Below are 20,977 nucleotides of genomic sequence, written 5' to 3' on the forward strand. Positions count from 1 at the left end.
TAGTGCAAGTAAAAATATATTCACCACTTTTAATATGTTTTTGCCAGGTTTACCTCGTGCATAGCCTTTTTTAATATCCTTAATGAGTTAAATGACTATGCAGGACAGCGAGAGGTAGTAGCAGAAGAAATGGCGCACCGAGTTTATGGTGAATTAATGAGATATGCTCACGATCTGAAAACTGAAAGAAAGATGGTAATTATTTTTATCCAATTATAATAGTTTTATGAAATATTTTTATAGAAATGTTTTGTTTTTCAAAAAACCCGTTTTCAGCATAAACTGGTTTTCTGTTAAATTTCTTGTAGCTAAAAATTATTGCAAGTTATTCTTGCTCATTTATGATCCTTTTGGAATTAAGACTAAGATTTAGCAAATGATAGTCCATGGAAAAAAATTAGCCTACCATCTATTTTTGTTTTCTAGTTTCCACAAGCTAAGAATGGTTTTTGTATCTTCAGATGGTTAATAAAGAATTAGAATAAATATTTTGTAGCATCTGAAAACTTCATCACATTTAAATTTCAGCATTCGTAAAGTTTCATTGGAATAGACTAATTCATAGTCAATTCAAATTGTCTGTGGCCACTTTTGTACACATTGGCAGAGTTAAGTATTTTAGAAGATACCATGTGGCTTGGAAACCTAAAATATTGTCTGACTTTTTATAAAAAACCTTTGTCTACTCCTATTGAAGACAATCATTATTTTTCTAGATATTATGTGTATTTTAAAGGTTGTATTTAAGTGTTGAAATAATATCCTATAAAGTACATTTTAGAGAGTTTTTCTTTACTCTCTTCATAAGTCTTGATAAAGTTATGTAATTAGTACCTTGGGGGGGAAATAAAGTTAAAAAGCCTTTTGGGCACAATGGAATTTATTTGGTATTTAAAAGTAATTATTTTTGTTTCTTTGTTTTTTTGGTGTGTTTATAATCTTTAGCATCTCCAAGAAGGACGAAAAGCTCAGCAATACCTTGACATGTGTTGGAAACAGATGGATAATGTGAGTTTCACTGTTTTAATTGTTAAAATTTTGTAGACTAGATTACCCCTAATGTCTGTTAGATTTTTACATCTATTTGAGTTTAATATTTCTCAATGCATCACTCATAATTTGTTTATTTTGTTGAACAGTAGCCAATAAAGTATAAATGAGGATGTGAGATCATTTTGTCTTTTTTTCCTATATGTGATTCTCTGTTTTGTATAAACTGTAATCTTCATATCATTGTAAATATTTTGGGAGATTTGCCTGGACTTTGTGTATTTACTATAAAATATTAATAAAGGTAGAAGAAGTAGAGAAGTAGTGCTAGATCTCAGAAGACCGGTTGACTGAGACTGAGGGAACGAAGACTCTGGTTCCACCTTTTTTTTTTTTTTTTTAGCACATTTTCTTCCCGATTGCCTTCAGCAATCTCTTAACTTATTTTATTATTATTATTATTTTTTTTATTGTTGGTCATTCAAAACATTACATAGTTCTTAATATATCATATTTCACAGTTTGATTCAAGTGGGTTATGAACTCCCAATTTTACCCCGTATACAGATTGCTGTATCACATCAGTTACCCTTCCATTGATTTACATATTGCTGTTCTAGTGACTGATGTATTCTGCTGACTATCCTATTCTCTACTATCCCCCCTTCCCTCCCCTCCCCTACCCTCCCCTTTTCTCTCTCTACCCCCTCTACTGTATATCGTTTCTTCCACTTGTATTATCTTGTTTTACCCCTCCTTTCCTCTTATATGTAATTTTGTATAACCCTGAGGATCACCTTCCATTTCCATGCGATTTCCCTTCTCACTCCCTTTCCCTCCCACCTCTCATCCCTGTTTAATGTTAATCATCTTCTCAAGCTCTTTGTCCCTACCCTGTCCTTGGTTACTCCCCTTATATCAAAGGAGTCATTTGGCATTTGTTTTTTAAAGATTGGCTAGCTTCACTTAGCATAATCTGCTTTAATGCCATCCATTTCCCTCCAAATTCTATGATTTTGTCATTTTTTAATGCAGAGTAATACTCCATTGTGTATAAATGCCACATTTTTTTTTATCCATTCATCTATTGAAGGGCATCTAGGTTGGTTCCACAATCTTGCTATCGTGAATTGTGCTGCTATGAACATCAATGTAGCAGTGTCCCTGTAGCATGCTCTTATTAGGTCTTTAGGGAATAGACCGAGAAGGGGAATAGCTGGGTCAAATGGTGGTTCCATTCCCAGCTTACCAAGAAATCTCCATACTGCTTTCCAAATTGGCTGCACCAATTTGCAGTCCCATCAACAATGAACAAGTGTACCCTTTTCCCCCGCATCCTCTCCAGCACTTGTTGTTGTTGGACTTCATGATGGCTGCCAATCTTACTGGAGTGAGATGATATCTTAGGGTGGTTTTGATTTGCATTTCTCTGACTGCTAGCAATGGTGAGCATTTTTTCATGTACTTATTGATTGATTGTATGTCCTCCTCTGAGAAGTGTCTGTTCAGGTCCTTGGCCCATTTATTGATTGGGTTATTTGTTATCTTATTGTCTAATTTTTTTAGTTCTTTGAATACTCTGGATATTAGGGCTCTATCTGAAGTGTGTGGAGTAAAGATTTGTTCCCAGGATGTAGGCTCCCTGTTTATCTCTCTTATTGTTTCTTTTGCTGAGAAAAAACTTTTCAGTTTGAGTAAGTCCCATTTGTTGATTCTAGTTGTTAACTCTTGCGCTATGGGTGTCCTATTGAGGAATTTGGAGCCCGACCCCACAGTATGTAGATCATAACCAACTTTTTCTTCTATCAGATGCCATGTCTCTGATTTAATATCAAGCTCCTTGATCCATTTTGAGTTAACTTTTGTGCATGGCGAGAGAAAGGGATTCAGATTCATTTTGATGCAAATGGATTTCCAGTTTTCCCAGCACCATTTGTTGAAGATGCTATCCTTCCTCCATTGCATGCTTTTAGCCCCTTTATCAAATATAAGATAGTTGTAGTTTTGTGGATTGGTTACTGTGTCCTCTATTCTGTACCATTGGTCCACCCGCCTATTTTGGTACCAGTACCATGCTGTTTTTGTTACTATTGCTCTGTAGTATAGTTTGAAGTCTGGTATTGCTATACCGCCTGATTCACACTTCCTGCTTAGCATTGTTTTTCTATTCTGGGTCTTTTATTATTCCATATGAATTTCATGATTGTTTTATCTAATTCTACAAGAAATGCTGTTGGGATTTTGATTGGCATTGCATTGAACTTATAGAGGACTTTTGGTAATATCGCCATTTTGATGATGTTAGTTATGCCTATCCATGAACAGGGTATATTTTTCCATCTTCTAAGGTCTTCTTCAGTATCTCTCTTTAGGGTTCTGTAGTTTTCATTGTATAAGTCTTTCACCTCTTTTGTTAGGTTGATTCCCAAGTATTTTATTTTTTGGGGGGATATTGTGAATGGAGTAGTTGTCCTCATTTCCGTTTCAGAGGATTTGTCGCTGATATACAGGAATGCATTTGATTTATGCGTGTTGATCTTATATCCTGCCACTTTGCTGAATTCATTTATTAGCTCTAATAGTTTCTTTGTAGACCCTTTTGGGTCTGCTAGGTATAGAATCATGTCATCTGCAAATAGTGATAATTTAAGTTCTTCTTTTCCTATTTTTATGCCTTTAATTTCTTTCGTCTGTCTAATTGCTCTGGCCAGTGTTTCGAGGACTATGTTGAACAGCAGTGGTGAGAGAGGGCATCCCTGTCTTGTTCCAGATCTTAGAGGGAATGCCTTCAATTTTTCTCCATTCAGAATGATGCTGGCCTGTGGCTTGTCGTAGATTGCTTTTACAATGTTGAGGTATGACCCTGTTATCCCTAATTTTTCTAGAGTTTTAAACATAAAGGGATGCTGTACTTTGTCAAATGCTTTTTCTGCATCTATCGAGATGATCATTTGGTTCTTATTTTTAAGTCTATTGATGTGGTGAATCACATTTATTGATTTCCGTATATTAAACCAGCCTTGCATCCCAGAGATGAATCCTACTTGATCATGGTGTATAATTTTTTTGATATGTTTTTGAATCCGATTCGCCAGAATTTTATTGAGGATTTTTGCATCTAGATTCATTAGAGATATTGGTCTGTAGTTTTCTTTCTTTGAAGTGTCTTTGTCTGGTTTGGACATCAGGTGATGTTGGCCTCGTAGAATGTATTTGGAAGTTCTCCCTCTTTTTCTATTTCCTGAAATAGCTTGAAAAGTATTGGTGTTAGTTCCTCTTTAAAGGTTTTGTAAAACTCTGCTGTATACCCATCCGGTCCTCAGCTTTTCTTAGTTGGTAGTCTTTTGATGGTTTCTTCTATTTCCTCTATTGTTATTGGTCTGTTTAGGTTTTAACTTATTTTTAACATATGAAAAAATGAAGAGAGTAAACTAAATTATGTGAGTGTTTCTTTCAGTTAAGTGATTCTGTAAATGCTCTTAATATTGGGCTACTGATAAGTAAATATCATATTATGGGGGAAAGATACTTTAAGGGAAAAATTATGAAAGCATAATAATTTATAAATTTTTCCAAGGTACTCACTAATGTGGTTTTTCTTAAGGTTTCTGATTTACAGTAATTTGAAAAACAAGATGTCTACATGAAACACTATAGCTGACTTACAGTACAGTATTAAATGATGTTTTATAGCATATTTTATTTGATCCTTCAAGTTATCAAGCAGTTTAATCTTTACCAGCATATTTTTATGATGAATGCTATATTTGAGAATTATGCCGAAGGAAGTTCATCATATTAAGTTAATCTGTTTTGTCTGTGGTTGTTAGAAAAAGGACTTTAAGATCAAGATTTTAAAAATTCATGTGTATATTTGTGGTATGTTCTGTTTTTCTTTCCTTTTATGGTTTTTGGTTTGTTTTTGTAGTGCTATAGGTTGAATCCAGGGCCTCATGCTTATTAGCAGGCACTTTACTGTTGAGCTACAGCCATAGCCCCTTTCTTTTGCTTTTAAAAATGCACTTTCAAAGCTTACATTAATTTCTACCATGTAACTGTCACTGATAACAAAAAAATCTATCAACAGTGCTGATTGAGAATTCTTAGATATATTAGTAGTCTATTTTCATTTTTGTTTTGATTTTCTTCCTGATTGCCTTCAGCAAGACGTTTAGGGAGTGTTTTCATTGATTAAATTTTAAACTCCTTTTACTAGCATCCTTAGTGTAATGCTACCTAATGAATGTGTGTGTATGTATAATAGACTCCTACACTCAGTGGATATTGGATCCTTTAAAAAGTTGTGTTAGCATAAATCATTGTTGATAATATTTGCTGACTTGCCTTTAAGACAAGGTTATAGAGGTCATAAATATGAAAGACGCATAAAAAGTATAGGAGAGATATCTTCAAGGCATTCTTTAAATTTGATTATTATTATTATTTTATTATTTTTTTAGGAATATACTATATAAAAGTGATTTTAACCCTCCTTGTGTTTATCAGACATCCGTTACTTGTACAAGGTTTTGGATGAGCAAAAGTGGCTATGGCATGGTTCTTATTTTTGTGGAACCTTCAGTCCAGTAAAGGAAACGGAGAAATTATAATTTGTTTAATACATAGCACCAAGTATAGTATGTTCTGTTTTCTATTTCTGGATCTTTCTGTTTAGTTAAGAAAATGAAGTTGTAGAATTTCTAACCTATTTGATATAATCAAGAGACAAAAAGAACTGGGGAAAATAGGTTGAATTACTGACAATATTGAAAATTGAGGGGAAAAAATTAAAAAGCAATTGTTGACCCTGGAAGAAACAAAATAGGCAGCATTGGAATTTAAGAAAGGACAGAAGAGAGTAGCCCGTGAGAACATCTTGAAGGAATAAGGTTAGAGATTAAGAAAATAAAGTTTCAGAGATGCCAAGTCCATCATTTAGGCGGCTTCTAATAAGAGAGAATACACGTTTATGGAGCAGTTCCAGAGTTGGTCAGTAGTTCATATTGTAACCAAGGCTGCATGTCCTCCCTGTCTGTCCACTTTGTCATCTTAACCACATGGACTCTTCAGCCTTGTTCCTTTATGGTCAACAGTTGATTTAAGCAACCAAACACCATATTCTCTTTGAATGTGCACCCAGAGACATGAGAAAGGGAGCATTTTTTTTTTTTCCAACTGCCCCTTTTTTGTCAGGGAAGTAAAACCTCTAGAAAACCCCCAGCACACTTCCTCTTGGGTGCCTTTGACAAGATTAATTTACATGTCCATGCCTTAGCAGTGGGGAGACTGGGATAGAAGGACAGCTATTTTTGACCTTTGTATTGGAATGTACTTTCTGTCAGGGTAGAGGAGTAGAAGTGACTGTTTTAAGTCTGTCACAAAATGTAATGAACAATCTTTTCTGGAGTACGGTCCTATATTATGATATACTACCTTTCAGGGAAGGTATTTTTAATACTATGGTTGTACTAGTGAATGTTTTGATGTTGTAAGAAATATTATATATTTTTCCACAGATAAGACACTTAATATAAAAAAAAACCTTTTGTATACCAGTAACCTCAGTTTGCACCAAAATTTAGTAGGCCATAGTTACTCAATTTGGAAAAACAGCTCCGAACTGAATTTCAGAGAATTAAATATGGAAATTTAATCAGTTTTCATAGAGAAGTGACATTCTGCTTATTGTGCACAACCAGATGTTTTTATGTGCTTTGGATAAATTGTAGGTATATCATTTGGGGGTCTCATACTAATCAAAACACTAACTAAGGCCTACATTTAAAGAATTTTGTAAAAATTTTTGGAACATATTAATTTGATGTAAATTATAGGTTATGTCATGTTTTAAACTATGTCAAACTGAGCCAAGTATGAAACCTTTTAGCTACAAATTCCTAGATCTAATAGTCATTTTTAAAAATTGTGTTTTAAGAAAGGGGAATCTCTGCCAGGTGTGGGGGCACACCCCTGTAAAGGCTGAGACAGAAGGGCCACAAATTTGGGGTCAGACTTAGCAATTTAGTGAGACTCTGTCTCAAAAAAATAATAAAGGTTGGGAATATAGCTCAGTGGTAAGCACTCCTGGGTTCAACACTAGTACTGCAAAGTAAAGGCAGGAAGGGGATTTGAACTTCTGAAGGACTTGTGAAAGGATTAGTGAAAGATGGTCTAAAAAGATCTCTGCCCACTAACTAAGAAAAAACTTATCTCTGAAAATCAAAGGAGGGGAAGTATTCTGTGAGAAATTTAAACCCTTTGATCTTGTAGTCATGAGGTTTGGGATTCAAGTTTTCACTGTTTATAATGTTTTGGGATCCATAGACTCCAAAACAAAACATTTAAGTGGTTCTACAAAGTAGATTAGGTCAATACAAAATGGTGAGATTTCTTGCTTTCTTTTGAGTACCTCAGAATACAATTAAGCAAGGCATTTATTTTTCAGGCAAGAAATTGGAAGAGGCCTTCTCTGGAGAATCAACCAGCTAGAGGGGAAAAACTAAAACAAAAACTTACTGATATTGATATCAGGTTTTTCCTAAGGAAACTACCTGACTATTTTACCGTAGTGGGAAAGACCATCTGTGTAGAACTTTCAGTTGGCTTTTTAAAAAGAAGCATATAGCCAAAAATCCCCAGGCATTTAAAGGAAATAGCCAAAGTGTACATCAGAGACCCAAACTCTGTAGGAAAAAGAACTTAGAAGAAACGGTGACTATGAAAGGAAGTGAAAATTAAAATACTTAAAACAGATAAGGAAGTCGGCCACGGTTATATGTGCCTGTAATTACAGTAATTCAGGAGGTTGAGGCAAGAGGATCCCAAGTTCCAGGTCAGCCTGGGCAACTTAGTGAGATCCTATCTCAAACAATAAAAAGGGCTGGGATGTAGCTCAGTGGCTGAACACCCCTTAGTTCAATCTCTGCTAACCCCTGCACTCCCATTGCATTCATGAAATAAAGACAAAGTACTATTAAAAAAGGAACTCATTAAAATTAAAAAAATAACTTTATGATAGCAAAGATGTGCAAAACCCTGTAGGAAGAACTACAGGTAAGACTGAAGAAATCTCTCTCAGAAAATAAAGCAGAATGGTAGAGGGTTAAAATGTAGAAGAAAATATAATACATTTAGAGGATTTATCTAGAAAAAAAAACACAGAAAATGGGCAAAAATAAGTCAAGAAAATGTTCTCCAAATTGATAGACATGATTTTCTAAAAAATATTCTATTGTTTGTTTGTTTGTTTATTTGTTTGTTTGTGTTGGGGATTGAACCCAGGGCCTTGTGAATGCAAGGGAAGTACTCTACCAACTGAGCCTATATCCCCAATCTGAGATACATGATTTTTAGGATTTCCTAGCTGCCCAGCACAATGGGTCAATGTCGAAACCTATCTTCACAAAATATCAGAACATAAGGAGAAGAAAATCCCACTCATCAGACAAAAAAAATTATGATTATTATTATTATTAATTAGGAACCAGAATGGGATTAGATAGTCACGCAGGAAACCAGAAAATAGTGGAGTAGTTCTTCTACATTTCTGAAAGAAAACAGTTTCTAAGAAAGAGTTTAGCCTTATTTTATCATTTAAAAGTAATGATAAAGGCATTTTTAGTTATGGAAACTCGAAAAATTATCTCTCATAAACATTTCCAGGAAACTTTTGCTGAATGTACTCTAGTAAATGAGGAAATGATTCTAGAAAGGAGAAAGCATGGAACTTAGGAGATCAGGATAAGAGAGAGGTGCAGGGAATACAGAAGATATGGGGAGGGAAATCCCAAGGAAGCAACTATGTGTTAGTCCTAGCTGACAACCAGTTCAAGCAGTTTGGAAACCTTTGGGAGATATTTAATAAGAGAATAAAATGAATAGGAATCTTAATGTGTTAGAATTAACTGTTGAGACTTAATCAACTGGGGGAAGCATCAGGTTAAATTGAAGCTATATGCTTTGAAAACTAAGCAAATTGTATATATTACATAGCTTAGTTGTGAATAGCTTTTACAAAGTTTTAGTAATTTTGAATTATATAAAAAATTTTTAGAAGATCTAGGTCTGGGATGATAGTATTGCTGGGACACCAGACATAACACAAAGCCACTTTGGAGGTACACTTCTATTTCTCAAGTTATGTTAGTGTCCCACCATGAAAGCAAACACCAAAATGAACCAATAAAGCAAAAAACAACAAACCAAAAAGGAATCTGTTGAAGATGAGCTTACAATAAAAATATATAAAATACATGGTTTTTTAATTGATAGGAGATGAGTTATATAATAAATACCAACTGAATCATGCTTATATTTTTTTTCTTCACAGTCTATAATTAATGTCTGATATTTAAGGCTCACATGTTATAATAAAGGACAATTTTACTTTTAGTGTGCGGTTCTTTTCTACAATACACAGTGGCAACATTTTAAAGTTATTTCTTAAATGAGATAAATCTAATATTCTTAGTGTTAATTTTGATTTCATTTATTTTTTAATAGAGTAAAAAGAAATTTGAAAGAGAATGTAGAGAGGCAGAGAAAGCACAACAGAGCTATGAAAGATTGGATAATGATACTAATGCAACCAAGGCAGATGTTGAAAAGGTAAGAAATAATACACTCTAGCTTTAACATCAAAATAATACTTTTGTATAAAGAAGTCATACTGTTTGTGTCTGTGTTAGAAATTTCTCAAGAAAGATGCTAAATATGAACCTAAAGTAAGTAAATATTATACATATTGGTCTGAGAAGGTAATAAGGTAATATGTTAATTTAGTAAAATGTCTTTGCTGCATTCAAATTACAGAGGAAAGACATTGCTACTGGGTTTCAGTTTCTGTCCTATTCTTAAGCAGGATAAAAGTCCGAGGTATATTGATGGAGTATGTAAAAAGGGTTGAGTAGTGTTCTTTGCCAACTACTCATGATAAAGAAAAAGAAGAAAAAACATGATAATACTATCAGAAATACATAATAGTAGCTTTCCCAAGTAGATTCACTTTGGAAAACTGAACATCTTATTACTGATTTCTGGGCCAGATGTTTTATAGCATAACTTGTTGTTAGAATTAGCCCTGTAATTGCTGCTGCTAAGCTTTCCCCATTTTTTTTTTAAGTTGTAGATGGACACAGTATGTTTATTGATTTATTTTTATGTGGTGCTGAGGATTGAACCCAGTACCTCACATGTGCGAGGCAAGTGCTCTTATCATTGAGCCACAATCCCAGCCCTCCCTTCCCCATTCTCTTTTTTATATTTATTTTTTAGTTGTAGTTGGACACAAAACCTTTATGTATTTATTTTTATGTGATGCTGAGGATCAAATCCAGGGCCTCACACTTGTTAGGCGAGCACTCTACCGCTGAGCCACAATCCCAGCCTCATCCTTCCCCATTCTTATATGCTTTTTATCTTAGTACATTTGACACAATGATAATACTGAAATATTAGGATTTTTGAAATATAAATGAATGCCATTACTTCATATTGTCGTGTATACTGAAGGACCACCTTTAATATATTTTCTCCTTTGAAGTTTCTGATTTCCTAAAGAAACAGAGAGAGAAAAAGGAAGAAGGAAAAGAGGAACAATTTATTTCTACCTTTCATTTTCTTTTCAACTAAAAAAACAAAAACAAAAACCCATAAATTCATATAAATTCTAGGTTACAATTGCCTTACTAGTATAACTCAGGATGTTTCTATATTTTCCACCTTATTTTTAATAACTTATACGTCTAATAATAGTAAGTACCTTGTCATTGGAAATGTACAGTCTCCAGGTAAGTCTGCTCTTGGGTTTTCTACTTTAGCATTTCCTTGTACTGGCTCCACTCATGTCTCTGTTTTAGGTTTCTGAGATATTATACAAAAATATCAAATCTATCTTTTTCATAAAAGCTTTTTAGATATTTATAGTAGATGAACAATCATTTCTTCAACTATTCCACATACGAAGTTGTGTTGAGGTACCTTTTATTATGATTACTTTCCTTTGGATGCCTTTCAGTTTATCAATATCTCACATAAAGTAGTTTTCTGAAATTGAATGATCTGATCAATCCTGCATTTGACAACCTCCCTTGTCTGAGCATTAAATTTATGTTAATATAACATAAATGCATATGGACTTGTGCAGCCATGTTGTTTGGATTGACTCCAATTGAGTTTATGGTTATCTGAAATCCATCCATCTTTTTACATGTGCAGATAAGAATGTCTTTTTCTTAGATACAGCTTATACTGTTAGTATTTTAAATTCATATGTACTTCTTACTAATCATTAGATTTGATCCTGCTATTACGGTTTTCATATTCTGATTTTGATCATCTATATTAATTTCTATTCCAGAATTATGTAATGCACATAATTGATCAGTATGTTATCATTACTTGAAAATATGAGCCACAAAAATTGAAAAAGCACTATTTTTTAAATATTTTTTAGTTATAGGTGGATCTAATATTTTTATTTTACTTTCATGTGGTGCTGAGGATCGAACCTAGTGCCTCACACATGCTAGGTGAGCACTCTACCTCTGAGCCACAACTCTAGCTCTGAAAAAGCACTGTTTTTATGCATGGGAGACTTCTTGCCATTTGACATTAACTCCTTAAGAACTCCATTGACCCATTATCAATATTGCTTGAATTTTTATGTACTGGGCAAGTTTAAAGTTACTTGTTGTATGCACTTTCATTTAGCTTCTTCATTTTGTCTACAGTGATAATTTCAGTGATTAGTCAAACATCCTGAAATTTATATACAACATGTCTACTAGTTTGGCCTCTAATTTAGAATTTCAGTGTTTGCAGTTTCCTTTTTTATGCTCATTTATTTGCAGTTTCTTTAATTATTAAAAAAATAGGGGGCTGGGGCTGTAACTCAGTGGCAGAGCACTTAGCACATGTGAGGCAGTGGGTTTGATCCTTAGCATCACATAAAAATAAAAACAAATAAAATAAAGGTATTGTTCATCTACAACTACAAAAAAAATTTTTTTTTTTAAAGTGGCAGCAGGGGGTGGGGAGTCTATTTGTTTTAGCTCCTAGCCTTGTTCTCCTGTATACCTGCTGGAGCCTCAGTCCCAGATCTTAGGAATAATAGCTAGTGACTTAGAACTGGAGGAATTTCCCTGACAGAACTATGAGGTTGTGTGGGTAGGGAATTTGGAATCCTCTGTCTCACCATGGTTTGTGGTAAAAAGAGAAAGGGGAAGGAGCAAATGAATATGTACTTAGGGTTCCATGTTGGAATTAAAAAACAAATTTATAGAAACACTTTGAGCTATAGTTTTTAGTCTCCATGATACTTATTTATTGGAATTTTTAAGTATATTTTGGATTAAGTGACTCATAAAGGGCTTATCTGAGATCTCAAGTTATTTCCATAGGTTAGTTTGTTTCTGAGTGAAGAAGGTCTAACTATACACAAGTATTAGAAGGTCAGAGACTACCTCTGTAGAATCTGGAATGAGAATAGTGAGATATGTTTACAGTGTGCTCTACAGTTTACAGAGCCCTCCCATGTAAAATGATTCACTCCTTAGAAAACTGAAAAGAAAAAATTAAGCTCAATTCTTACTTTTTTTCCCCCTGTTATTTTAGAACAGTTGAGAAATTTAGATAACCCCCCAGTATGTCTAGAATTAACAATTCCTGTTTATATTCTAATATTTTCATTAATGTAGATAATATTAATTTGGCTTTTTACAAGAAATCAAGAACAAAATCATATCCTACATAAGCATTATTTAAAGAACCTTTGGTTTTGTTGAGATGAAAATCATTATTCAATAGTACATTATTCAGAAATCTCTTTTTGTATTTCTTTTATGTGTATTTGTCCTGTAGAAATTAATGCAGGGCCGCAGGGCCTTACACATTCTAGTCAAGTGCTTTACCTCTGAGTTACATCCCCAGCTTTCCCCCCCCCCCCCTTTTTTTTTGGTCTCTTTAAGTTTTTATTTTTGAGATGGGGTCCTGCTAAGTTGCCCAGACTGGGTTAAACTTGCAATTCTCCTGCCTCAGTGTCTTGAGTAGCTAGGATTGCAGGTGTGAGAAACTGGCCTGCCTTAAAAACAAAAACAATCTACACACATTTTAATCATTATTTACTTCAGCTGTGATTTTAGTTTCATATTTTAATTGGATATAAGTGTATTATAAAGAAATGATTGTTTTATTTTTAACTTTTTTAATAGTCCAAAACACTTTGAAATTAACCTGTTTTCTTGCTCTTCCGATTAAAAATATACTGGTTCAAACTATGTCATTTTATGTTTTCTATGTGGATTTTGTAAGAAGAGACTTCATTTGAACGGATTATTGCAAGGGAAGAGGACTATTACAATAGGAAGAGGGAGGATTTTGCAATTAGGAGACCACTCGGACTATAAAATCTGCAAGCATGTCCTTTAAATTATATCAATAATTTGAAAGAGATCACTTTGTTATTATCTTGATATCAAGTGTTGACTTCTCCACAGATATATGATCTGATTTTAGTATGATTTTTCAGAAAAGTGAATTGTATGATTTCATTGTTGGTGGTAATTGATTGGGACCAATTTACCTTTAGGCTAAACAACAGTTGAACCTGCGTACACATATGGCTGATGAGAATAAAAATGAATATGCAGCACAGTTACAAAACTTTAATGGAGAACAACACAAGCATTTCTACGTAGTGATTCCTCAGATATACAAGGTAAATTTTAGCTATTTGAAGTTAACTGTTTCAGTTTGAAGAGTTAGACTTAAAATGTAAAACTTAAGGTTTTTTTGGACATGTTTCAGAGTGTTGGGGATCAAATCCATAGTTTTATGGAGGCTAGGTAAGCCACTGAGCTACATCCCCAGCCCCAAAACTTAAGATTAGTATGTTTGTAGATTTACTAGTCACCAAAAATGGTGATAAGAGATTTTTTTATGATTACATATTTGAAAAGTAAATTTTTCCTAACTTTTAAAGTATAAATTTTCCTATACATTTCTTATTAGTGTTATAAATAGTCCACAAAACAATGACATTTTGAGATAAATTTTAATACTATATTATTATATATTTTGACTTCACAGGAAGAATTTCTTTGAAGTGTATTGTAATATGTTCACATAGAATTAGAATGTTGTAGCTTTTTGATACCACTCTAGAAACTTTGGCATTAGTACAGGTGGTAGAAATTAATCTTCTAAAAATGTATTCAAGTCTTATAAAATACTAGCCTGGTTTCTGCCTATTTGTTGTTCAGGCTCTGTTAGATCATAATTGTAATTCAGGCCTTGAGCTTGTTTATCAGTTCTGTCCATCATTATTTAATGATAACAGTTGCTACACAGGTAAAGACCCTAGACTTTTCATGAGGATTAAATTAGCCTTTTCTAGATGGAAGAGAAATTAGAGAAAAGGGATTTAGTAAAACTGTCAAATGAGATAATCCCTAGGAGAGCACAGCTTATATGGGAAGAGTGTCAGCCTAACTAGAAGTCAAAGTGGAATTGCACAGGAAACATAGTTAGAGTTGGGTATCAGATTCTGGTCATTTATTCCAAAGCACCAAGCCTACCCGTCATCACTCTGTGATGCTTTTATCCTCTTTATTTTTTGGAAAGAATTTAACTTGGATAAACTACGTTTTGTGTTTCGAAATCTGACATCCTTTTGTTTAGATCTTGCTATGATGCAATCTTGCAACTTTGTGATGCCAGGAGCAATTCTTTTGTGAAAATGCTGGTCTTAAACTCCCAGGCTCTGTGAAGTAATTAAAGAGAGAAATAGTAGTATGGAGTTTGAGAACTTGAGCAGTGCAGCTGCTTATTAGGAAAGAGAAAGGTCAGTGTTGGCAAATAAGACTGTATTTTAAAAAAACCAAAACCTTTTAATTATTGGGCTTCATGTGTTTCAATATATTTCCTGTGGCATTTGATCATGTGCCTTCTTATTTTTCCTTATGTATCCCCAATTCTTTGATAGTTACTCTGAGCTATAGGCTGTGATATGGACTGAGTACCTGTTAGTATGCATTCAACTGTTGGATGCCTAGTCTGACCAGATGTTACTATAATATTCTGAACTAATTTTAAGGAGTTATAAGTCTCAGACTTGTGTATATTATAGGTTAGTTACTTTAAAAAAAAATCATTGCCAGAATTTTGTCTTTGAAGAACTTTCCATGGAAGCAGGAAAAAAAAACAAAACTCATCTGATTAAGGAATTAAAGGAAGGACAGATGGGACAGGAAATAGGTAGCAAGAAAAGGGTACCTTTAGAAGACTGGAAAACCACTGTAACCTGATTTTTTGATGCACTAAAAGCCTTGATTTGTTTGTTTATTGCTTCCTTCCCTCTCCTTCCCCACCCCTCCACTAAGTATTGCTGAACAGAACTTGTTAAAAGATATTAGGATAGAAATTTTTAATTATATTTTTTTGGGGGGTCACTAATTCTTCAAAATAAGAAATTCAGTTTTCCTTAAAAATTTATTTTTATTAGCAACTACAAGAAATGGATGAACGAAGGACTATTAAACTCAGTGAGTGTTACAGAGGATTTGCAGATTCAGAACGCAAAGTTATTCCTATCATTTCAAAATGTTTGGAAGGAATGATTCTTGCAGCAAAATCAGTTGATGAAAGAAGAGTAAGTGCTATATAATTGTCTTTGAATAAATGTATTTGGCTTAAGTATGTAGTTTAATGAAATGGGTTGGGAAAGGAGTAAAGTAATTTGATAGGTATTTTGTTCTAAATTATATTCTATGGAAGAAAGTTATGCAATTTGTTAGGCTTCTTTGGATTCTAAGAATCATTCTAACTGCTAAAATTCTGACTTAAAAAGATGTGTTTTTTTCCCCAAAATTCTTCCTTTCCCCACTAATTTTTTAGTACTGACCCAAGAATATAGCTGTGAATTGTATTACAGTTGTATTATACTGTTAGTCTACTGAAATTTTAGAAAAGAAAGTGGTTAGATTTAGAGTTGCCAGAGTTGGCTTTAACACAAAGAGTTTATACTTAAGCTCAACCAAGAAACATGAGTAAGCTGGGTGTGGTGGCATATGCCTATAATATCACCTACTCAGGAGGCTGAAGCAGTAGGATTGAAAGTTCAAGGCCAACCTCGGCAACTTAGTGAGACCCTATCTCAAAAATAAGAAGGACTTGGGGTATAGCTCAGTGGTAGAGCACTTGCCTAGCATGTGTAAAGCCCTGGTACTTTGTAGTACAATTTCTTGTACTACAAAAGGGAAAAATGATCCATGAGAAAGAGGAAAGAGGGCATTGTGAGTAGAGGAAATGGCTTAATTTACTACCCTTGAGGAAATAAAACCTCATTGCATTGTATCTTGATTGTAGTGTAATTGAATCTAGTATCTGATCATTTCTTAGTAAATGTTGATTAACCAAAAAGCATGATTAGCAGAAATTCAGAGTACAAGGAAAAAAGCAAGAGAAAAGAACTAGGTTTGGAGGATAATCAGATATGTACCCACATATTTTATTGTTCACAGTAAGCCTATCAAACTAGTAGGCATAGTGAGAATCCTTCCTAGCAACTAATAGAATGCTTACATTTAATGAGGAGGATTTTTTTATTTCTTTAATTGGGAATTCCAGTATTTTCATATTACAGGATCCAAAGTTAGTTACTTTCTGTTCTTGCCCTCTGCTTATTTTTACCCTTTAGTGAATTGAGGGCAACATTAATTACAAAAGTAGGAAATGACTTAAATGACTGGCAAAGTATGCTGCTAACAGAAACAGGAAGCAGAAGAACCAGGTATTCTCTTTGAAAATGAGAGTAAGACGTTAGTGAAACATTCACATAGAGATAAGTATGTCTAGAGGGTTATATGGTACTCACATGAATTTTCAAGTTTTAGGTGAACAGTATTAACTTTGTATTTTCATACTTGCTTTTTGCACTCAGTATTATGAGATCTTTCCCCATTGCTCTGCTAATATCCCACAGAATGTATTTAATCTTTCCTCCATTAGATGAATGAGTCTTTTTTTTTAAAACTTTTTTTTTTAAAGCTGTCAGTGGACCTTTATTTTATTTATATGTGGTGCTGAGAATCAAACCCAGGGCCTCACACATGCTAGGGAAGAGCTCTACCACTTAGTCACAAACCTAGCCCAGATAAATGAGTCTTTCTACTCACTTTTTTTTTTTTTTATGGTTAGATGCTTTTTCCTCATTCTAAAGTTCAACTTCTTGTTGACATCCCTTAAAGCAAAGGGTTTTTTTTCCTTTTAAACTTCTTGTAATTTCTACTTGATAATAGCCTCTTTTCTGTGTTCCTTTGGTTAGATCGTCTTAGCTAGCTCACTAGTCATCAGATGAATTTTGAGGGGGAAAGCTACTGAGTGAAAACATTTTATGACTTTTATAAGTTGATAATTTATTTGCAGGTAAGTATATTTTGGATATATTTAGGATTTACTACCAGTTCACAGGAAGACTTTATTCGAATAATTTTAAGTCTTTGATGATTACTATATAATTATTTTTTTAAACTTTTTGTTTCCTTGTACTGATTAAAGTTTTGAAAGTTAATGTATTATGAGCAAATAAGAAGGTTAAAAAAGTTTGTTTTTTTATGGATAGGATTCTCAAATGGTGGTAGACTCCTTCAAGTCTGGCTTTGAACCTCCAGGAGACTTTCCATTTGAAGATTACAGTCAGCATATTTATAGAACCATTTCTGATGGAACTATCAGTGCATCCAAACAGGAGAGTGGGAAAGTGGATGCCAAAACCACAGTAGGAAAGGCCAAGGGCAAATTGTGGCTCTTTGGAAAGAAGCCAAAGGTAAAAGTCATAAAATTCCTATATGCTAATCAGATCTTTTTAGTAGGTCAATTAAACCAATGTAGGTATTGAGTGGATAATAATTTACTATTAATGGAGGGTAAATATTTTCAGTTGGAATGGTTCAGTTAACCTTTCAGTTACAGGAAATTGAAAAAATTATTTCTAGATTTTACATTTGACCACCACTTAATAGTGAATAAGAATTGTTAATATCTCTGAAGTTAAATGCTTTTGAAATTTTATTTCTGTATAGTTTCCATCAGAATTTCTAAGGAAATATGATCTAACTGAAAGATCACAAAAATCACAGTTCTCAATTGGAATGAATGTTTAACCACAGTAATGTTTCAAATTAGAACTTGTAGATTGTACTAATTGTCTCTATCTAATCTGTGAGTTTTTAATGGGAAAAGCTCAGTGTTCTTGAATAATTACAGTTAAAAAAAAATCTCTAGTTAGCTAAGAGAATTTTACTCTTCGTGTTAAAGCCTAGCCTTTTACGTGTTATTTATTTTAGGCAAGTAAACCTAGATTAGCAAATCGAATGGATAATTGCTTTGTCTTTCTTATTTATATATTGATTCTAATAGTGTCATGTCAGTAAGGAGAATAGGTATATGCCTTTAGTCCAATGTGCTGTATTTATTAATGTTTACTTGATTATTTTAATTTATTCCTTTGAGCTTGGTATATAAGTGTAACTAAAATTTAACTCTATGCCTATAAGTATATTTTAAAGCACAATTATAATTAACCCAGGCTTTATTTATGCTCTTAATAATATTGTCCAGTCAAGAAGTTAAGAGGTGAGAACATTTTTTTGTCAGATCAGAGTAGCTAGAAGAGCTTTAAAATGTAAGAAATATTGAAGTTTATTTAAAAGGGTTGAAATAAGGAAGAAATACAAACAGTCTCAGAGGAAAGCTAGTGAATATAATAATTTTCTTTTTGCTTTTTTGTGATAATAATCAGGAATAGTTAATATTATATATATATATGGTATCTTTAGCTATAGATACTGCCTTTTGCCCTATACAGGTTAAGTATAAGCTGCATAGGAATAAATGGTGGCGCTAATATTCTATATATCTAGAATATTGTAGAAGTCAGCAGAGAATTTTATCTAGGTCTTATTATTCTAACATTATAATTTGTGTACTTTTAATTTGTCAGCTTATAAAAATGATCAAGTGAAATGGTATATTTTAAAAGTAAGTTTGACTTTTTAAAAATTATAATTTTGGGCAAAACTGAATTTACTTTCTTATAATATTTTTATAGAAAAATTTATTCAAGGTATATTTTGTGAAAAGTATGTTGCCAAAAATAGAATTTTCATTTAGGAAAAAACTATGCACATTTGGCTTATTGATTCCTTTCTTTATTTCCATATTAGCCACAGTCCCCACCCTTAACCCCTACTAGTTTATTCACATCCAGTACTCCTAATGGGTCCCAGTTTCTCACATTCTCCATTGAGCCCGTGCATTATTGTATGAATGAAATAAAAACAGGGAAGCCCAGAATTCCTTCTTTCAGAAGCCTCAAAAGAGGGGTAAGTTTAATAATGGGTTAAAATGCATGATGGCCTATTGTGTGTGTAGTGTGGCTTTTAATACTCTCCACCCTCATTATAAGGCTCTCTCCTATAAAGACATAGTTTAAAAACACCACAGAATTAAGTATAGCTGCCCTCAAGTTAAAACAACTCCTCTTTATAACATTTGAAATGCTCAACCATAAAAGAATGGTGTTATAAAGAGGGTGCTGGGTACCATCATATTTTAGCTATTTTTTTTTTGTTTATGTGAAATTATATGTTCACCATTGTCTTGTAATGTATTTACATTTTTAAGACTTTCAGTAATTTGTCACTGGAGTTACTGATGTAATAATTTCTCACTAATTCTGACTTTACCTGCCAATTTTATAAAGTAATATATTGTTGACAATAAAATGCCAAGCTTAATTTTAATTGCCCTTTTAGAAACAAAAACACAATTTCCAGTTACTTAATACAAAATAAAGATAGACACATTAAATGTAAAGACTGATTAAAGATCAAATTAATATATTAGAAGGTAACTTTGTAAATTATAAACCCTATAAGAGTACTTAGGTATTATTAAGTAATATGTACATGGAATTTGTTTTACTGATCTAAAAAATAATTTTTATCAGAATTTTCCCTTTATTCTTTTTTAAAATTGGCCAGCCTTTTGACATTTACCTATTCCTAATGATATTCTGCAAATAAAAACTTATAAAATAGTAAAATGCAGATACAGTATTAAATTATTTCTTAGCAACAACTATCTATTACAGATAAATGTATTTCATTTTGTTAGTGAGGCTGGTTTTTTCTTTCCCTTCCTCCTTTCCTTCTTTCTCTCTGCTTCCCTTCTGCATTCTCCCACCTTCCCTCATTTTCCTCTCTCCCTGGCCTCACTTCCTGTCTCCCAGCTTCCTTTCCTTCTTTGCTCACATCTTTCCTCCCAGGGCCTTGTACATGCTAATAAGCATTTGTTCTAACACTGACCTGTTCCTCCACCCCATTATTTTTCTTGTATAATTTATATTTGATTTTTAGGCTGTGCTTTACATATTCATAGCCTATAATTTAGATCACTTATAAAATTTGTGTGGACATTCAAAAACATAGGTATGATAACCCACAGGTGAGAAATAATTTAGTGTCATTAGAAGTACGATCATTAACATTAATATATTAAAGTTGGATTCCTTCCTTTTTTCTTTTTTCTTTTCTTCCCGGTGTTTCTTCCTTTCTGTAGCCCTTTCTGACATCAAATTACATTTTGGTCACTTGTAGAACCAAATATATTATTTATTCAGGGCAAGATTCCATTATTATTTACAGTTTCCATTAAAATAACATAAGAAACCTCACTGTTAGTAATGGAGCAGAAATGTTCCAATGTGTTATTTCCTTTTTCTGACTTCCTTTTTTCTTCCATTGACTTGAACTACTTTACATCTACCTTACCTAATTCTATATGTGGACGATTAGGTAGGTAATTTGTGACATTTTGAAAAGTGCATGTGGAAAAATTTGTATTATACTTATAGGCATGCAGGTTGTCACTTTCAAAAGTTGTTAATCCTTGTTTAAAAGACTTGAAGAAATCTTATTTGGAGTTTCTT

At 33.2% G+C, this 20,977-nt stretch overlaps 1 protein-coding gene across 5 annotated transcripts in view; it reads left to right on the top strand.

Annotated features, from left to right (window-relative positions):
* The window catches only part of Fnbp1l (formin binding protein 1 like), a 117,734-nt gene that overhangs the window by 76,061 nt on the left and 20,696 nt on the right, over positions 1–20,977 (top strand). For 3 of the 5 annotated variants that reach the window (XM_040289006.2, XM_040289008.2, XM_078026762.1), the window contains 7 exons: positions 48–195; positions 946–1,008; positions 9,493–9,597; positions 13,577–13,705; positions 15,491–15,637; positions 17,609–17,812; positions 19,212–19,370. In XM_040289006.2, coding sequence (XP_040144940.1) covers positions 48–195; positions 946–1,008; positions 9,493–9,597; positions 13,577–13,705; positions 15,491–15,637; positions 17,609–17,812; positions 19,212–19,370 — 955 coding nt within the window. The remainder of the gene's footprint in view (positions 1–47; positions 196–945; positions 1,009–9,492; positions 9,598–13,576; positions 13,706–15,490; positions 15,638–17,608; positions 17,813–19,211; positions 19,371–20,977) is intronic. The other 2 variants (XM_013359734.4, XM_078026761.1) reach the window with 2 other exon arrangements.

Source organism: Ictidomys tridecemlineatus, chromosome 11, assembly GCF_052094955.1.
Source record: "Ictidomys tridecemlineatus isolate mIctTri1 chromosome 11, mIctTri1.hap1, whole genome shotgun sequence".
Classification (NCBI taxonomy): domain Eukaryota; kingdom Metazoa; phylum Chordata; class Mammalia; order Rodentia; family Sciuridae; genus Ictidomys; species Ictidomys tridecemlineatus.